The sequence below is a fragment of the Sparus aurata genome, chromosome 1 (assembly GCF_900880675.1).
Source record: "Sparus aurata chromosome 1, fSpaAur1.1, whole genome shotgun sequence".
NCBI classification, from domain to species: Eukaryota; Metazoa; Chordata; class Actinopteri; order Spariformes; family Sparidae; genus Sparus; species Sparus aurata.
In genome coordinates this window covers 24,272,050-24,291,138 of record NC_044187.1, presented here as the reverse complement: position 1 = coordinate 24,291,138, position 19,089 = coordinate 24,272,050, and the positions used below count along the sequence as shown (strand labels likewise).

The window sequence follows — 19,089 nt, the reverse complement described above, 5'->3', positions numbered from 1 at the left end:
GCATCTGGTGCATCCCCGCCCACTCAATGTGCCCAGCGTTTGACCATTTAATTAGAGCTGCTGCTTTTTAAAGACAAGCTCTCCTCCATCTGTGTGTGGAAGCTGTAAACACAACCTGTCACACATTCAAGTGCATTTGGTGGGAATTATTGACTCGAAGCACCCTGAAGTGGAAGTAATCAGCTTCACATTCAGTAGCTACTTTGTGCCGTTGCAGCAGAATAAACAGCATTGTGTTTATTGGACTTATTATTATTGGTCCTCGTCTAGTGTCTATACATTAATTTATCCATGCATGTATACACCTGTCTGCTAGAGGTGTGAATCTTAAGTGGCCTCACGATTCGAATGCATGGTTCTCGATGCCTCTCAGTATATGGCGTCCTCTCTTTTCTATATATATGTCTACTTTTTGATCATTTAATACAGGCAGTGACATTAATCTAAACCCTCAGTAATCTGACTACAACAGTCTGCAATATATAAGGTGCATGTTTTCATACCAGTGTGACCTACCTCAAAAGATAAACTTGACAAAAATGAAACATTAATCTGTCTTCACAGAAAACAATCTTGATTCAAAGGCCATTTGATGGCTGTTCTGAGCTCTTGATCATAACACATGACCCTCATCAGCAGATGGAGTTTGCCCAGTTGTGAAGTTTTTGCAAGAAAAAAAAGATCCATTGTCTTCAAGATGAGGGAACCGGAATGGCAAAAATGCTGACTCATTTTCAGGCTTTAGAAATCGTTCCTGTGGCATGGCACGTAGCAGAATGAGAACTGCTGCAGCCAAACCTTCTCAGCTCTGACACAGCACTGTGTGGAGGGTCTGTTGATGCTAGATTGACTCCAAATCAGTTAAAACATACCAAATTTTTCTATTTACTCCATCCATGCAAAACTGACCCTGGTTCAGTATTGAAACTATATAATAAACTGTTAAGACTAAAATTAAACGTTTTTTTCGAGAAACAATCTTGACTCATCTGTCCTCCTTCATTCCTCCAGGGCCGCGTCGGCGTTCAGTGAGGAGCTCCTGGTCAGCTGCGGATTTCTGCTCTGTAAAGGACTCGTGTCCCGTATGGATCTTGTCTCCATCCATCTCCCCTCCAGCCCTCGCCTCTTCTCCTTCCTCTCACTGGCCTGGGGCTTCGTAGCAGACGTCGACATAGAAAGCGAGAAGTACCGTCATGTCGGAGCTGCCCGTTTCACTGTCGGCACCCTGGTGAGGCTGGCTTCTCTCCGCGTCTACAAGGGCAAGCTGGCTTACCTTCCCGCCACTGAGGAATACAACAGGGACGAGGGTTTGAGAAATAACGTGACGCTGCACTGCAACAATCAGGCCTCTTCTATAGGTCCGGCCTCTGTGCTGTGTCAACTGTCCAGAGACTCTCCCTGCGAGAACACCTTCCACAACTCCTGCCACTCCAACAACTCCCTCAAAGTTAGGAGGAACGAGAGCACGCCTTCTCGGAGCGCCAACAAATCCCTCTCCGGCCCGCCTGACTCCCTGCTGCTGCCTCTGGACCAGCCGCCGCCTGCCGACTGGGTGGTGGTGCAGGAGGAGGACTTTGTCCTCATGCTGGCCATGTACCAGTCCCACCTGGCGGAGGATCTGTTCGCAGCCCCAGGCGCCATCCCAGACGACGGCGTCATCCATCTTTTTTACGTTAGAGCGGGAATATCACGCACTGCGCTGCTGAAGCTGTTCCTAGCTATGGAAAAGGGCGCACATCTGGCTACTAACTGTCAACATCTGGTGTACACTAAGGTGCGGGCCCTCAGACTTGAGCCGTATTCACCCAAAGGGATAATAACAGTAGACGGAGAAGTGGTGGAGTATGGCCCACTGCAGGCGGAGGTACACAGAGGCCTGGCCAGATTAATCACCGGATGAACTGAAGCAACATCAACACCAGCTGTCATCTCTGCTCTTAAAGATCCCAAAACACATTTTAGCTTTTTAAATCAGAGGAGCAAAGTGATTGAGGATTAAGGACTCATTCACTGTTATCTGCACTGCAGCCTCTCAACGGTACAGATACAAACCTATTCCAGTAGGGAACAAGGTGATGTAGACTGGAATAATACAACAAACAAGTTCCATGTATTGAGGCTCAAAGTGTCCAGTATTAAATTCTTTTAAAATTTACATTTAAAATGAAGGATATAGCTTACCAAAGTGCTGTCAAAAGCCAAATCACATCATGGAGCAGCTTATCTATCACTTAACAGAGTCCTCTCTGTTTGTCCCGTTGTGAAGACAAAGAAGTTTATAATAATGATGATAATGATACATTTTATCGATATAGTGCTTTTCAAAAACAAGTTTACAAAGTGCATCACAAACTGTTCAGTTACAAAATTAAATGCTGAGGGAAATAAAAGACAAGACATGAAAAAAGTTCTATCAAACCTCACAAAATCTTTATTTCACACAAAATCAAAACAATCTTTTAGGACTTCTGGATCTCTGTGCGATAACAAGTTACATTGAAAGGGCATTCCGAAATTGTCATTGTGATATAAGAAGGCTTTTGAAATATATATTTCAATTTAAACTGCTTTAATTATGTAAAAATGAACTCTGTTGTGAAAACAAGCGGAACCAAATTTACTGATAATGAGCTGAGATTCAAAAATTCATTGAGCTCTGTCTCAATTTTATGCCTGATTTATTTAATATTGAGCACTTGGGGTCTCAATACAGATCAAACACACAAACACATACAGACATTCCAGACGTTATGTGAACCGTCACCATCTTGAGCCACCAGTATCTCATCTTGCTTGCCGTTGCATGGAGAGGATTTCTCTCTCTGTTGAAGCTGAAACATCAGCCTGAGTTACAGCATCTTATGGACGACGCAGAGTTAGATTTAGGCTTTCACAGCTCCTCTTTTGGAGACTGTGTGTGCTTATGCTTCTGTTTGCGGGAAGGTAGCGGGGATGTCATTACCCTGGTTTTAACAGAAGGTCATCAGGTTTTTACAACTGTTTATTGAACACAGAGAGCATCAAATATTCAATTGAGGCCAAAAGGGAAGTCTCGATGGGCTCCATTCTGGTTTCTCAAACCAACCATGTTACCTGAAGATCACTTGAGAACAGAACCGTGTCTATCTAACCGGTTCTTGCATCATCTTTTTTTGATCATTCGATTTTATTTGATACAAAAGGTCAGCTGTTAATGAGAAATAGCCACGTTTAAGTCAGAGTAACAGACGTTAACAGACGCACTATTCCAATGATCAGTAGGTGGCAGTAATATGCCAAGATATGCTGTTGTGTGCCAGCAAAAGCAGGGAAGTACAGAGGTACAAGAAGAACAAAAAGAAGAAGGATTCTGGATTTAAATTACTTAAAGAGGCCGTATTATGCTAGACGGGCAGGATGTAGCCACATAGTAACCTAGTGAGGCACATAATCTACGGAAGTATAGGCTCAGTTCCAAACCATGTGTTTCAGGCAGATCAGGAGTTGTGTTTTCTGTGGGAGAGAGTAACTGCCTGTGGCATGGACATTGACACACACACAAATGCTACAAAACACAACAAAGGAAAGGCAAAAACCCCAAAAAACAAAATATGACCACTTTAAATTAGCTTTGCAAATGTTTTATGAGGAAGGAAATGCACTCAAGAAACACTGAATGTAAACATAGCTTTTTTTTGTTTACAAGCAAACGCCACTGGGACCCTTTGAAACAATTCAACACAGTTAAAGGGTCAGCTCACCCAAATAACAAATTGTTTTTAGCGTGTTTTAATTTATTATAGATTTTGTCCCAATCGGTTTTTAATGGAATATAAAAAGTTATGTTTATTTATTTAATTTATTTGTAGAGGGACGATGTAGAATATTAACCATAGATTCTGCCATTTGCTGCATTGTACCAGAATTAGCTTGGAACTAATTTATATCCGCAGTCCTTTGGCAGGTCATAGTTTAGGGTTAGGCCAGCGTTAGGGTTATGATAAGGGTTATGATTAGGCACAGATAAGGCAGGAAGTGCTGCTCCTAAAACAGTAAATTACAACCAAACAAACAACATTCTGGTGGAACGTGCTGAACATCACAGACTGATGATAACAGTGTGAACATGTTCGGTGGCTCCTGCAGCTCCTGGACCAGTGATTGATGTGTTTTATTGCCTCTTCGGCTCCATCCCAGCACACCACTCTTCTTCTTCTTTCTCCTCTTTCATCCATCCATCCATCCACTGCTTTAACTACTGCAGTGCTCTGCAGAGAAGCAGGCCTTTGTGTCTCTGGACCCAACGGCCACACACACACACACACACACACACACACACACACACACACACAGTCCCTATGGGAGATTTGTTAATGAGCATCACCTAGGTGTCCTTACCATTGAGCTTTAAGTCATGTAGAAGAAATCATGTCTGAGGAAAGTCTGAGTTTTACATGTTTTTTTTCTGAGGTTTTTTTAATAATCTTACAAAATTCTGATCTGGACACAAAAAGGCTACAAATGAGGTGTTCCTTGTCTGACTCGAATTAACTCTGATGCCTTAATCGAGGGTTTTTGGGGGGTTGAAGCTGGTTTAAACAGCAGATTGGTGAGTATGAGGAGGGGAAGATATCGACTTGTTAAATGCTGCATGAGGTAGGCGGCGTTGTGTTCCTGATAGGGCGCCCTCATTCTTCCTCCTCACTGCAAGAAATCATTTGGGAGCATTAGCAAGCTGTCCTGAGAGAGAGAGAGAGAGAGAGAGAGAGAGAGAGAGAGAGAGAGAGAGAGAGAGAGAGAGAGAGAGAGAGAGAGCTAGAGAGAGAGAGAGAGAGAGAGAGAGAGAGAGAGAGAGAGAGAGAGAGAGAGAGAGAGAGAGAGAGATGAGAGAGAGAGAGAGAGAGAGAGAGAGAGAGAGAGAGAGAGAGAGAGAGAAGGATGTGTTTCATTTCACCTCAAGGCCAACACACACACTCAGAAACTATAAAATTAGGACATAGAGGGGCTGACAGTGACATGTACTGTATTTTACATAATCAAACCATTTCACGGCAGTAGTGTTGCAAAAGTAACCTCTGACTGACACCTGTCATTTTAAACATGAATAACAACGAGAGAAGTTAGGTTCTGACACCTTGATTTGCCTTCAGGCCTACAGGACATAACACTGTACAGAACTGACTCGTGAAAGACCAATATTTATTTCTTCTAAGACGATATTCTTTTATACATGTTTTTGCACAAAGCAAGTTTGTTGCCAATGCCGACCTCAAGCCTTTGCAAGACGTCATGGTCAGTAATCTGTCATTTAATTTATCATTTCGTTGGTTTAAATTCTTTTTACTCATGAAAGATTCTGCAGCTGTCAAGCGAAGAAGACAGCTTTTGTTCCCCTTTTGCTTTCATTTTAGGGGGGAATGTGGTCTGTAGCACCAAAAACCTGATGGCACAGAAAGATTTACTGACTGCAGAACGTGCTGCACATCTGATAGTGTTCCCAGGCCCCTTCAAAATAAACCTATGTTTTCTTGCTACCCAAAGAGAGTTTTTTCCTGCTGGCAATTTCTTGGGGCCAGCAGTACTTAAAGAGCAAATTAAAAGGATGTAAACACAAAAAAGGTGCTACTGACCGAGACCACTTTCATACATTTTTGGGGTTTTTTTTCCTATGCAAAGTCAGGATTCTTGTGAGTGATGCAGTGGTCCTTATAACTGTTTGATGTGCCTTGATTGTGCTGCCTCCTGGTGGTTTGAACAGGGTGGTGCACTCATTTCTCATTTTGCTGCTGGCTGAATTCTTTGAAAAACTCACTTCTTTTCACACCATCAATTTTCTAAAAAAAAAAACTCTGAAGAACTCGGAGGAGCAGACAGTTTAGACAAACTGAAGTCAAAAGAAAGCATCTATCTTTGTGGCATCGAACCTGCATCCCAACATTTAAACATATGGAAACTGTTACCGACGCCATAGTGCCACCTTTTCATCAGTTACTGGAGAGATCTTTGACATTTATTTTCATTAAGGAGAAACTGGAGCGACAGCCTTCCTGTACTGAAGGTCTTTAGGTGATGAAGGACCTGATGTATATTCCTCTGATGAAAGGAATGTTGGTCTCAATGTTGATTTGCCGTTTATGTCTCGACCTGCTGCTTCTCGACTGTTGTTGTCTTTGTGTTTAAATGTTTATGGTGAAGGGAACTTTTTATTTTTTTTCTTGCACACTGAAGATTGAATGATTCTTTATTTCAGAGATCTATTTTTCCATTTTAGACAAATGTCTGTAATTTTCTATGATCAAATCAAACATTCTGCTCGAGTGTTTTTGATTGAAGAATAAATATGATGAAAGAAACAACCCGTCTGCTGTTTCTGCATTCTGGTGCTGAAACCAAAATCGTTCCCTCGGAATTAAAAAGGTCCAAACAAAATGGTGCTCAAACAGTGTCACATTCCTGAGTGTACAAATTGAGGCAAAAAAGCTGCAAATTGTTATATTAAGGCTCAGAAAAACAGATGTAGTGGACTGAAAGAATCCAGAATTCATGTTTCCCTTTGTTGAATCTGTTATCCTGTACCAGGTCTTGATAGAAGAGATATGTAAACAATAACCTTTTTCCATGTGTTCAGTAAACTAACTGGATATTGGATTCAATAATCAACCAGGCCGATAATTGGTGGAACCATAGTATACATAATTTAGTTTTGTGTTTCATACTTAAAAGATCAGTTCATCCAACAGCTACAGTGTAGATCTCAGCTTAAAAAACTCTAAAGTTTAAACTATTCCCCATTTATTTAAGTTGTTTAGGAGAATGCTGCAACGCTGTTTTGCTGTGAAGCTCCAGAAATGTTTTGACTATGAAACTTCTCTGGACTATTACCGGACATGGGGCTGAATAGATAAGTTTCCTTCTTGGGTAACCTTATTCTGAAGTAGATTTATTATCAGATACTTTTAAAAGTTCATTACTTCCCACTGAAGATGTAAATCTTTAACAACAAATCAAAAATACATACCCAAGTTTAAGAAGGCTCAGCAGCTTCAGTTTGTCACAAACACTACTCAAACAAGGTAAACAGTGTCATTGTTGGGACTATTTTCAGCTGTGGATGAATAGACTTTTGGTGTTCCCCGTAGGTGTGTGTATGATAAATTAAACTGCGTGTCCATCACAATGAAGGAAATTTCATCCAGTGCAACAGCGCGGCTCACTGATGTGATTCATAACAGGTTTTTGGAACAATGGAGTGTTACGGATGAGGAGAATAAACTATGTTGGGCTTCATCTGCATGGGAACAACCTGTTGTTGGTTTTAGGTCTTTTAATGAAATGTATTTTTTGTATTAATTAAATAGAAAATAACACATGTATCAATTGCTCAGTGAATGAATTAGTGTAGCCATTACTTAACTTTTGAAATGTGACAAATAAATATTTGTGCTTTAATTTGCCTCCAAATTTATTTTCCTTTTCAATAATTTAACTATTCAATACAAACAAATAAATATAGAGGCATATTGAAGCAGAAATATCTATTCATATCTATTTTTTTAATTCATTTTTCTGTGCATTTAATTTACTCATTGAGCCATTATACTTTTCTGATTTTGACAGGTCAAGTCCTTCACATTTAACATCCTCCTGAGGAAAAACAGGGATCCAAATAAATAAAAGGCACAATGGTACTATGGTACTGCTCGCAAAGTTTAATACACCACTATACAGTCGTCTTAACGCAACAAAAGTAAACCATTAAAAAAAAAAAAAAATGAAAAATGAAAGTACAGTTACACACTCAGCAGTTTGAACATATATGCCCCAAGCATCCACGTGACTTGTTAGAACTCAAGTGTTGTGTTAAATATATACTGTATGTATTTATATATTTCAATATAGTCATGACATCTGTACAGAGGGAATCAGGCTACAAATCATAACTTTATTTGTTCTTTTTTTAATATATCAATAACAGGCCACTGTGGAAATGTAGACATCGTACAGTCAAGTCTTGTGTGTAGCCCATTCAAAAGGCTTAAAGCAACATGTTACATGCTTTGGCTGGAAAAACAAATTTCTTGCAGTAATAATAATAACAATAATAATAATAATAATAATAATAATAATAATAATAATAATGGTTTAAATCTGAGTAATATACACACATACACAGAAAATTGTACATAGCATCATGTGCTTGATATCCTGCCAGATTTTTCTGCTTCGAGATCTAGCGCGATAGCTTCACATTTTCTGTTTCTGCGACTGTTGACAAATAAGATGGAGCGACAATGTCACCCCTCAACTCTCGGCACCCTTACGACCATTTCATACACGTTCCACCAAGAATCGTTCAGGTGACATTTTACAAACAGCAGCATGTGGAGGAGAGAGAAAAAAAAGAAGAAAAAAAGGTAGAAAAAGCAAACAAGGCTACACAACACATCCTCCTCTGTGGCGTTAAAGGCAGCGAAATAACGACAGGGGAGTAAAATCCAGGGAGAGGACACAGTGGAATGCCAGTTTTCAGGGGGGAAATGGAAGACAAAGCAAAATACCCTTATTCAGATTTTCTTTTTTAAAGTGAAGTTTCTTTTAAAACGCAGCAACTCTTGGCTCGTGGTTTTTATCCTCTTCCATCACTCATAGTATAACAATGGCACAGTGCCCTCTCTCCGTCTCACTCTCTCTCATTCAGAAACACTCTTCAGCATCTTTGTTCAAGTAAAACACCAGTCAGCCAAGGCTTTCTTGTTTATTTCACAGATTAGAAGCAAGCACAAGGGAGGTTGTCTGACCTGTGTTGGAATCATTATAACAATTATTAGCATGTGATTAATATCTCGAAAAGAAGAAAAAAAAAAAGTTTGAGGTGGGATGCAGTTATGTAAACAAAGACTGCTTTGATTTCCAGAGGAAGCACAATTGGACCCAAAGGTGAGTTTCTTTCACAACAATCTGTGGCAAAGAAGATAGTTTCAGGGTAACTTGGTTAGTAAAACCTTAAACCAGACTGAATGTGTGTGATGAGCTTTAGTTTTGTGTGCGTGCGGTAATTTGTGTAATTTTCTCTCATCAGTGGGCTCAGCAGTCACATTCGTTGGATAAGACGCTCAAGTCGAGGAAAACATCGAACAGCAGAAAATAGCAATCAAGCTAAAATAATTATATAAACAAACCTTCAGCATCACACTCACTGTTGTTCGTATTCTGATGTTATCAAACTCTGCACGTGCAATTTAGAGAGGAAAGTGTGAGCAAGTCATGTTAAAGAACTGATAAAGTAGGAAACTGATTAGAGATCTGCACTATTAAAGAGGAAAACACTGGAACAGGGTTTTAGTGGTTTTTAGTGTGTGTGTGTCTCTGCCTGTGTAGGTTAATGTCTAAAGCATGACACAAGCAGCTCTGCACACAATGGTCTGAGATCATTAAGAACGATTCAAGTAAGGCAACATGTTGACATGAGATGAAGGAATGGATGCTGTATGTTTTTTTTGTTTTGTTTTTTTTCGTTTTTTTTTTTTGTCTATTATTTAAACTGTGTCATTTGCAGTGATGTGGGATCACCCCTAAACCCGGCAGTTCAGGCTCTGTGAGTAAAACAACACCAAATGCGTCAAAACACCAAAGCACGGGTCTCATTTTGGTGATCGAAAAACGTTGCAAAATTCTACAGAAAGTGAACTGAACTTTTGTATGTGGAGGCGGCAGCTGTGTTTAGCTTCACAAAGAGCCAGCTGACTGTCTGGCCCCTCTACGCACAAAACGGCTACAGCGGTCTGAACTCAGGAGGTGATTCGCATGTAAACTTAGTCACTCGATGTTTGCTGCGTGGTTCAGTGTGAGCGACTGGCCGAGGAAAATACCAGCAAGTGTCTTGGAAGAAGTGGCAAAGCTGTTGTGGTTGGCAGTTTTACTGACATTCAGTACGTTCTACTTGGATATTTGTGTGTTTGTGGACAGAGAAAATTTGGCAGAATCCGTACAACCAGTGATTTTTATTGAATAAGAATCCTCCTTGTCAGTCTGTTTATACGGTGTTACTCTCCCAGACCAGATTGTCCATTCTTGTGTTGTAGTGCAGGATGGTACAGCGATAGTATCAGTAGTGCTACAGATAGCCGCATCAGCCAAGAAAGCTGGGTGTTGCAGTTTTTCCCAATGGAGCCCGGCCGTCTGAGGCCTCGTCCCAAAATACAGCGACGACCACGAGTCAGACTGATTGAGACAGCTGAGTGGTTATCCAGCAAATGCCACCAGAGGCTAGGTGGATGAGGAGGGTGGAGGAGGGTTCATGGCACTGATTTTCAGTACTTTTTGCATCCACACAACTTCCACTGAGGCCAAATGAGAAACATTGCCTCCACGTGTTTTTACCTGCGTCCATGAACAGATGAGGGTTCCTATGTGACCGGGTAGCTCTCGTTGGTTTTAGTGAAGTCCATGCTTATTCATCACACTCATCTGCAGAGACACTGAGGGAGAACAAAAACATCATGAAGTCATATCCAAACCAGAACCTGCTCACTCTCCTGTTCGGAGATGCCGCTCTCCATCAGTCCTGGTTTGATCGACAGGGATTATGGGTGGGAAATGCGAAGATCAGGGCAGCAGGAGCAGTACAGACTAAGAAATGTAGGAAAAGGGCAAAAATGTGGGCAGTGCTGGGGCACAGTGCAGCTCTGGACAGGGGTACAGGCGACTGAAAAGGCCACCCTGACAACAAGTAATGGATCCTCCTCTACAGCTTGAGGCAGATGAGAAGGTAGAAGAGAATGAGGAACAGAGCAGGGAACAGTGCAGAGGTGTGTTGGGGAAGGTGAGGAGGCACTTACTTGTCCTCTGTGTGCTCAGTGATGCCAGCAGCGGCCAGCGCAGCTCGGTACTGCAGCAGCACACCTCGGACGCTCTTCACGAACCCTTTAGAGAGCGGGAAGAGTGGGAAGCCGATGTCTGGGTAGCCGCTGCCCTCTGGGAGGAAACTCCTGTAGCTCTTTCTCCGTTTCTTTGGTCGCACCACTGGCTGGCTTCCTGTGGAGCCCACTCCTCCTCCACTAACTGTGGCTGAACCTGATTCTGACGCCCCACTGCGGACTATGGAGCCAGGGACTGCCGAGCTGCCCCTGTTTTCACCAGCCAGAGAGGTGTTCCCCAGGGTGCTGCTGTCGCAGTCTGAGTTCTGGCTCATCTCCTGCTGAGTGGCCGCTGTAGTGGAGGGGCTCAGCCCTGAATCCTCCAGCTCCTCCTCCATAATACTGCTCACCCCTGTTCCCGTTACTGCCTCCTCCCCAGGCTTGCTGGGGCTGCTGTGGGCCACCGCCACAGGACCTGATCCCAGGGGCACCTGTTCGTCCAGAGGCTCTACAGACCGGTCTTTTGAGTGATGAGCCCTGGAGGACACGTGTGCTGCGTGACCCCTCTCAGTAGCATCATTCAGCTCCAGCCAGGCATCCAAACGGTGGACGAGCCGCCAGCCGTTGGAAGTAAAGTGCTCCTGGATCTCCTGTTTGAAGACCTCCACAGAGTTCTGGAGGAGCTGTGTCATGGACTGGACCATCTTGATCAGGGCCATCTCATTGTAGCAGCGGCTGTTCTCATATCCTTCCTGTAGGCCGCGGTCACTGTCAAAGCCGGCCTCGTTATAATAAGGCTCATTGACGAGGATAAGGCCTGCAGAAAGACAGTGGGTGTTTGAGTTAAAGTTGATGAGAAAATTAGTTTCAAAGCAGAGTTCCTGAGAAAAAAAACCTAAAAACTCATAGACAACAGTCCAGATATCAATTGTGAAAACAGTTTGAAAGTTTATGTCAGTCATTCAAGAGAATCATTTTTAGCTGCAGTGATATACTTTAAAAACTTTCTCAGATTAAAACCTGCTGGATGGGGGTTAGGGCAGCATCACGTAATTTAAACTACAATGGCATTTGCTGTCTCCATGTTAACGGTAGAACTTTAAGCTTCAGTGCAAGGCATGTACATTTTAGCAAAAGCCTCTGTAATCATTACCCTCCTCATGCTGATGACACCCACATTTACTCCCTCATCATAACCTGAGTTCTGTTTGTATGTTGTTCAGTAATGTGACACTACAGCTTGTGCTGCAGCACATGCGCTTCATTCTTCATGATCCACATTTAAATAATAATCTCATCTCAGTGTTAGGCTTGGCATTTTTTTTAGGTTTGAGTTTTTTCAAAGTACTGTAGGTAAATCATAACTGATCTTTTTAATTATCTTGTGTTTAAAAAAAATAGAAGAAAATGGTGCAGACTTCAAGGCCTCAGTTAGAAGTCTCTTCCTGGTACCAGACTTCACGCAGGTTTCATGTGTTTTTGTGGTAATAAATGAACCTTGAGACTAGATTGATTGGTTTGTCAAATGAACCTTAATATCCTTTGTTGCTTTTAGGGCAACTTACAATGTATACCACACTGTAACTGCACTACAACTATTTCTGAATATCATTTGTCTTTCTCAATTAGTATTCTATTTGATTCAATTCTTTATTGTTTATGACTGCTTTCTTTTGTCCTGCATTTCAAATGTGCTGTACTGTTTTGCCTATATAAAGTTGATTGATATAGATTAATATAAACAATGTTATTAAATCCAAGATACAACCTTTAAAAGCCAATCTAATGTTAGTAGCTACATGCCGTCATGATATTCAGCAGACAAAAGTAGCGAGCTGTTCCCTTTTCCTTTCATTTGGATTTATGATAGTACAAAATCTATTTTGTTCCATTTGAGCCAATTCAAAACCAGTCAAGCTAACAAAAAGCACCAGTTGGTTTAGAGTGGTTGTTTGACTGTGTGTAGGAGGACTTTTAACCAAAATCTGGTGAAGAGATGACAAAATGCTCTTCAGTGAACACTGCTTTATTCATTTTGATTTGTTTCAACGTTAAAAGTGAATTAATCTCTAGACTTGTCTAGCGGGCCAGATGTTTTATGAAAAATAGCTTTTATGGAAGTAGTGTACTGTGTATGTGTGAGGCAGATACATTTAGTTGAATGACTGTTTGCGACACTGCACTCTGAGCCTTTCTGAGCAAATGAACACATGAATAAAACATTTTCGTGCTGCGGAGAAGAGAGGGGTGTGTGTGTGTGTGTGTGTGTGTGTGTGTGTGCCAACCTTGTATGGAGATAAGGACTTGCAGCAGACTTGACTTGCTGGTCCATCTCTCGGTGCCCTGTGAAACACAAAAAATTTAATTTAAAAATCTGCTGAATTCTTTAGAAAAGCACTGATAGACCTTGACTATATTTACAATGGGTACACACAGTCTGCTCTGTACTGTAGATGGTACCATGTTCACTTCTACAGCCACTGTAAGTAATTGGCAATTCTGTAATCTTTTACAATGCTTACCTTGAAAGTCCACTCAAAGCATCATTTAAGTTCCAACATGTGAATTAACTGAATGTGTGGTTGCAGCAGCTGCAGTTTTGTGCGAGGCTTCCCAGAAGCAGTAAAGCAGCTTGAGTGGGCTGCCATAAAAATGATGTCCTGCAACTAATGATTACACATTATTCATTCATGTTTGATTCAAATCAATCCTCTAATGTCTATAAATGATGGAACATTCTGAAAAATATCCATCCATCCATCCCCAGTAGTCCAACAGTGTTACAGGAGAGTAGACTGCAGTTTAAAATTTGGCTCCTACATTACCCACAATGCAGCTTAGCCTTTATACAACTTTTTCCAACTATTATGCAGGCCTTACACAAGTCAACACCTGTTTTGTAACAAGGCAGGTTGTTATTGTACTTTACATCATACCTGTGTACACATAAACCTGAAAAACAGAATTCACCTTTCCAATCCAGGTGCCCAGCAGGCTGACGCAGACCTTGCCGTTGTCGTACAGGTTGGGATTGAGGCGGCCGCTGCATTGCGACAGGTAGCGAAACAGAGGCGGCACAGCTGGGTAGATGTTTGGCAGCTGGATGTCAAACAGGAAGAGACCGTCCTCGTAGGGCGTACGAGTCGGCCCTTTGATCAGAGCGGAGAACAGGTCCTGTGTCGAAGACAGACATGTTTTATGATGTATGCAGTCTGATTTGTTGCACTGAGGTAACTGTCGAGGAATACAATAGTACATCATCAGGACTGGCAGCTTCCATCTTCTATTTGAAGGTTGTTACTAATGAGCGCTTTTAAAACATTAATACTCTGTTTCCCATGAATCCCTGCTGCGTTCTGTGTTGTTAATTGTAAATTCTAGCAGTGATTGATGCAAGTTTTTATCAATTAGTAGCAGTAAAAATATAATTTAGAAAAAAATAATCGGTAGACGATTTATTTATTTCTATTATAATGACAAAAAACCCACCATGCGATCTTCAAACGTTTTGACCATGATGCCGTCCGGCAGCGACGTTGCCAGAAGAGCCATTTCCTTCCTCACTGTGCTGAAGAACTTTTTTGCCTCCGCCGGCTGAAACTCCATTTTCTTAAAGGAGTGCGTGTCTATTAGAGAGACAGAGAGTGGAGACAGACAGATGGTGATTGAATAGCAAAATAGAAATAGAAAGCTTACAAATCCGACTTCAGCTGTGTGGGCAGGGAATTCCTCACGATAAAGGAAGATTGCATGTGACGGATGAGTGTGATTACTTGATGGAAATTGGAGGCAGCCACTGCCACTCATAGTAATAAAGAAATGAGAGTGATGCGTTTGTGTTGTCTTATATTGTATAGATTGTTTCCAGTTTAGAAGCAGATTGGGGGAATTTAACATAAACTCCCTCTCAAGTTACAGTGACAGGTTTTAGTGACAAAACGTCATGTTAAGTTTGAGGTATATGTCTGCACTTTACTGTCAGTCTTTGTTTCATATCAGCTCCTACAACACAAAATGGATGAGATGATAAATTGAAGCACAAGGTTCATTCATAACACTGACATTCAAATCCTACACCAACATTTCAGTGCTGCACATTTTTTTTTGTTTGCATGTCTATTTATTGAGCTCAAACAAAATATTTCTGCACGGTTGCAGATAAAGATTACACTGCAATTTATTCCATTATTAGCAATATATTATTTGTAGAATTAATCACTGCTGGCTGTCTAAGATTTCTCCAATAACTTCCAATAACTCTAGAGCATGTGGTGAAAAAAAGACAAATAAAAACGACAGTTGTCTCTCCTGCTTGCATGACACACCTGTATTAACGGGGAAATATAATAAAACATTTTTTAAGGGTGATGTCATGATAAAATACAACAGACATTCAAAGCCCTATTCCAAAACCTCACTAGGAGATTCGAAAGTAAGCCAGAATGGCACTCAGTAGAGCGTATACCTCTGCCAAGGCCCAATCTCCCCCTTCACTTCAACCGAGTCTGATTCAGTATCAAATAAAACATAGTCAAATCTGCTACATGCAGATTTTTTATTTGGATCTGCATCGAGTTGTCCTCACTCGTAGAAATTAGCAACCTAAATATGTCTGATTTCATTCATCAAGATCCGTGCATTACTCTGAGAAATGAATGGAATGGAAACATTTCTGGATTTGCACTTCATGTATCCAATTAAACAGACAGACAAAGACTTTCAGGAAGAAAGAATGCAATGTGAAAATTAAATCAAATGAGATCAGGGGAAGGTTTGAAGAAGAAGGAACAGATGGACAGAGGGACAGAAAGATGAAAAGAAAGGGGGAAGAGAAGAAAAGGGTTCATTGGGTTCTCCCTTTTCTCACCTGGTGCCCACTCCAGCACAGAGAACACCTCTCCTTTGGCACTGGTGAAGGTGACGCCAGGCTTGCCACCACTCTGTTGGCACAGTACAGGTGTGTCGCTGAGGAACTCGCTGGGCCATTCCTGTCCTCCCACCGGTGTCTGCGGCTCCTGCTGGGGCTTTTCCTCTCCAACTCGTTCTGCCTGAACAGCAAAAGACCAGCAGGTAAGAAAATGTCAAAATGCAGCACATGTTTACTGCTTGATTGATTTGGATTGGCAAACATTGCACCCAAACGTTGCTGACAGACCTACCTCTGTCCCTGTTGCTCCACTCCCTCCTGCCTCTACCACAGCCTCCATCTTCTCCTCCTCGACGATGGCCACATTGTCCAGCGTCTTCCTCAAGTTCTCCTGCAGCTTCTTGATGTCATCCAGGAAGCGTTTTTCCTTGGTCGGTTTCTCAGGGGCTGTGGGCGTGACAGAAGCCGCTACGTGAGCTGTGGAGGCGGGTTCGGCCGAGGTCGGAGAGGTTGGTGAACCGCCGGTCCACAGCTGCTCCACAGTCATGTTCTTCAGGCTCTCGAGTATTTTCAAGGCCTCTTTCAACTCCCTGAAGCCCCGAGAGGCACCATCTTTACTGGGCTTCTCTGCTCCGTTGACCGCTCCTGGAGTGGTTCCTATGGTGAGTAGGCAGAATTTATAAGTATAAATACAAATATGTCAAAGAGGACACCAAACTTTTCTGTGATATTAATCAAGTTTGAATCCCATGGATGACTGTTTTGGTGGTAAAAATTATTTATTGATTATTCTCAAAATCAGGATCACCTTCAGTCATCGTGGTCCCATCCAGAAAACCTTCAGTCAGTCAATGCTGTAAACTTACCTTAACAAGACCTGATTTTCTGTTATTGTCAGAAAATCCCATAAAAAGACCAAAATCAACAATGTGTTAGATAGGGCTGCAACCAACAATTTTCTTTATCGATTAATCTAACTGATTATTTTCACGATTGAATGCACTTCTCATCTTCCTCATGACTAATCATTACAGTTCTAGTGTTGGTTTATTCCTCAGTACTGTGCTACTTCTCTGCATGTTGGTGGTCTCATGATCATTTAGCACTCAGGGATTTCATGATAAGTTTTAAGGAAGTACCATAAGTAGTTCTTGGCAAACATTAACCAAGAAGGAGACAAAAGTGCATTTGTTTGGGTTCTATTTTCAGCTCGGTGCTCTTGTGAGTATTTACAGCTGCAGAACGGTTAATGTGGGACTGACTCAAAATAAATCACAATGCGAATGTTCATTATGAAGTAGGTAAATTAGTGCAGCAGTGTCGATCACTTATGGTTTTTTAATTGTTTTTGGATAACATTGGAGCTCTAAGGCACAAAGGGAATAAACTATATCAGGTTTTGGCTACACATGAGCTACTTTTTTTAAATGATCAGCTAATTTTTGGTTTAGGTCTTTTCATGTAATTTGTTAATAATAAGAAAAACAGAGAATACCACTTAACATTTAACATGTCAAACTGGTGTAATTTAACTGAAGACAAAGAACAGGAAGACTCCAGCTCATTCATCGTCTCCTAATGCTGAACAGAATCGACTTCAAAATTCTACAAAAAGTCTTTAAAGCATTTTATCGTTCTGCTCTACGGTACATTTCTGACCTCCTAACTAACTCAGGTCGTCTGGTGGTGGGTTTCTAACTTGACCTCATAAGTTCGGCACTAGTTGTTACTTTGGTATTCTCCACTTGAACAAACTGACAGATGACCTGATATCTGTAACAATGTTTCTATTCCTCTGGTATGATTAGTTACTTTGTGTTTTGTGTTTGCGTGCTTGTCTGAAGGGTTCTTCATCATCTTTGAGTGGGTGTTGTCCGTATTTTTTCTTCTTTTGGATCTCATTTTTCTTTATAAAATGTACTTCCGTGATATAAAAAAAACACTTCCTCATCTTGCTTAAAGATCCCAATTGTGCTGGAACATTTTGTAAGGCTTCATAAACACCACATGATTCAAGGAGATTGATTTACATTTTGCACTGTGGCGTCGACACTGTTACCTTGAAACCAACAATAATATAATGTAACAAATTCAGCTCCCCACCTCCTCCAGAAGCAGGACTGGCCACAGCCACTGATGCCTCTCCCTCCTCTCCAGAGGCTCCTTTAGTGGGGCTGGTGACACCAACTTTACTGCCCTCTTGAGGGGGGATGATGAACGCTGTGGAGCCGGTGGGGGTGGGGGTGGGGGTCGCCGTGTCAGTGGCTTCTGCATTGTTGATGTGGCTGTCCTCCTCAGTGGTGAGGCCGTTATCCGTCTCCCAGCTGTCGCTCTCATCCTCCCACTCCTCAGTGGACAAGACGCTGCTCGTCTCTTCCACCGAGTCGTAGTCCGTCTCCTCGATCTCAGACTCCACGTTGTAAAGGTGCTGTGTGCGATTATTAGGAGACCATTAGAAACCAACATCTCACTACAAATGTTCAAAATGATTTTCAATTTCATCAAGGAGATACCTGTGGCAGGACGATGGTCATGGAGTTATCTGCCCACACCACCTCCACTTTGCTGCTCACATCCACCCTAGACACTTGGCCAACTGACGTCTGACGGACGGAGCATGAAGAAATACAACCATAAACAACAACCAACAACACGTGATAACATTTGAAAGAGGGACTCAAAGGGTGTAGGAGGCTGTGAGTACATTACGTAATGTACATTTTCTTTCTCTAATTGCTTTACGACATCATACAGTTCTCCAGTCTACTTTATTTGTATTTTGTGGTTTTGTGTATTTAGGTTTATATTTAATTGTGTTAGCAACAGGTAATATTTGGGTCAGATGTAGGATGGACAATAAATCCTATTTTCGTGGTTATTCCAGTTTTTGTAAACCTTATATAGTTTTTTCATTAAAATAATATTTTAAAGCCTGTGGTGGCACATTTGTGATTTTGGGAACTATAAATACTAGTAGACAGCTGTGTTTTTTACTTGATAACATGACACTTGTAAATGAAAGGAGCAATATACTGATTTATCTGATCTTCAAACGTTACCAGGAGAAACGCTAAAAACTGTAACAGTTTGTCATTAAGGTTTTTTCTAAATAAAAAAAAAAAATCATGGAGGCAGAATATCACTATGCAAGCAAAGTGTGCATTACCAGCAGGACTTTGAAATAGTTTATCAACATTTTTGAGGGGAGAAAAGCCCATTAAGCTTTTTCTTGGAACAATTTTTAATAACTAATATTAAATAGGAAAATTTTCTATATTTAAACTTTTATAAACAAACAATGAAATGCATTATAAACAATTTCATTTACAAAAATGAAAGTTGCAAATGATGTTTAAAAACCTTTACAAGTGCTTAATAAATGGATTA

General features: G+C 41.3%; 2 protein-coding genes across 4 annotated transcripts in view; one reads left to right on the top strand and one right to left on the bottom strand.

Moving 5' to 3' along the window:
- The window catches only part of LOC115583603 (sphingosine kinase 2-like), a 43,715-nt gene extending 41,305 nt beyond the window's left edge, over nt 1-2,410 (top strand). For both annotated transcript variants that reach the window (XM_030420622.1, XM_030420632.1), the window contains exon 5: nt 1,012-2,410. In XM_030420622.1, coding sequence (XP_030276482.1) covers nt 1,012-1,900 — 889 coding nt within the window. In that variant the 3' untranslated portion in view covers nt 1,901-2,410. The remainder of the gene's footprint in view (nt 1-1,011) is intronic.
- A 5,370-nt stretch (nt 2,411-7,780) lies between these two features.
- Nucleotides 7,781-19,089, bottom strand: part of ube2o (ubiquitin-conjugating enzyme E2O) — a 38,598-nt gene continuing 27,289 nt past the window's right edge. The window contains exons 15-23 of one of the 2 annotated variants that reach the window (XM_030420497.1): nt 18,216-18,305; nt 17,806-18,130; nt 15,995-16,359; nt 15,703-15,883; nt 14,325-14,461; nt 13,806-14,009; nt 13,121-13,178; nt 10,818-11,652; nt 7,781-10,457 (exon numbers count right to left, since the gene is read on the bottom strand). In XM_030420497.1, coding sequence (XP_030276357.1) covers nt 10,430-10,457; nt 10,818-11,652; nt 13,121-13,178; nt 13,806-14,009; nt 14,325-14,461; nt 15,703-15,883; nt 15,995-16,359; nt 17,806-18,130; nt 18,216-18,305 — 2,223 coding nt within the window. In that variant the 3' untranslated portion in view covers nt 7,781-10,429. Of the gene's footprint in view, nt 11,653-13,120; nt 13,179-13,805; nt 14,010-14,324; nt 14,462-15,702; nt 15,884-15,994; nt 16,360-17,805; nt 18,131-18,215; nt 18,306-19,089 lie in introns of both variants that reach the window. The other variant, XM_030420506.1, reaches the window with a different exon arrangement.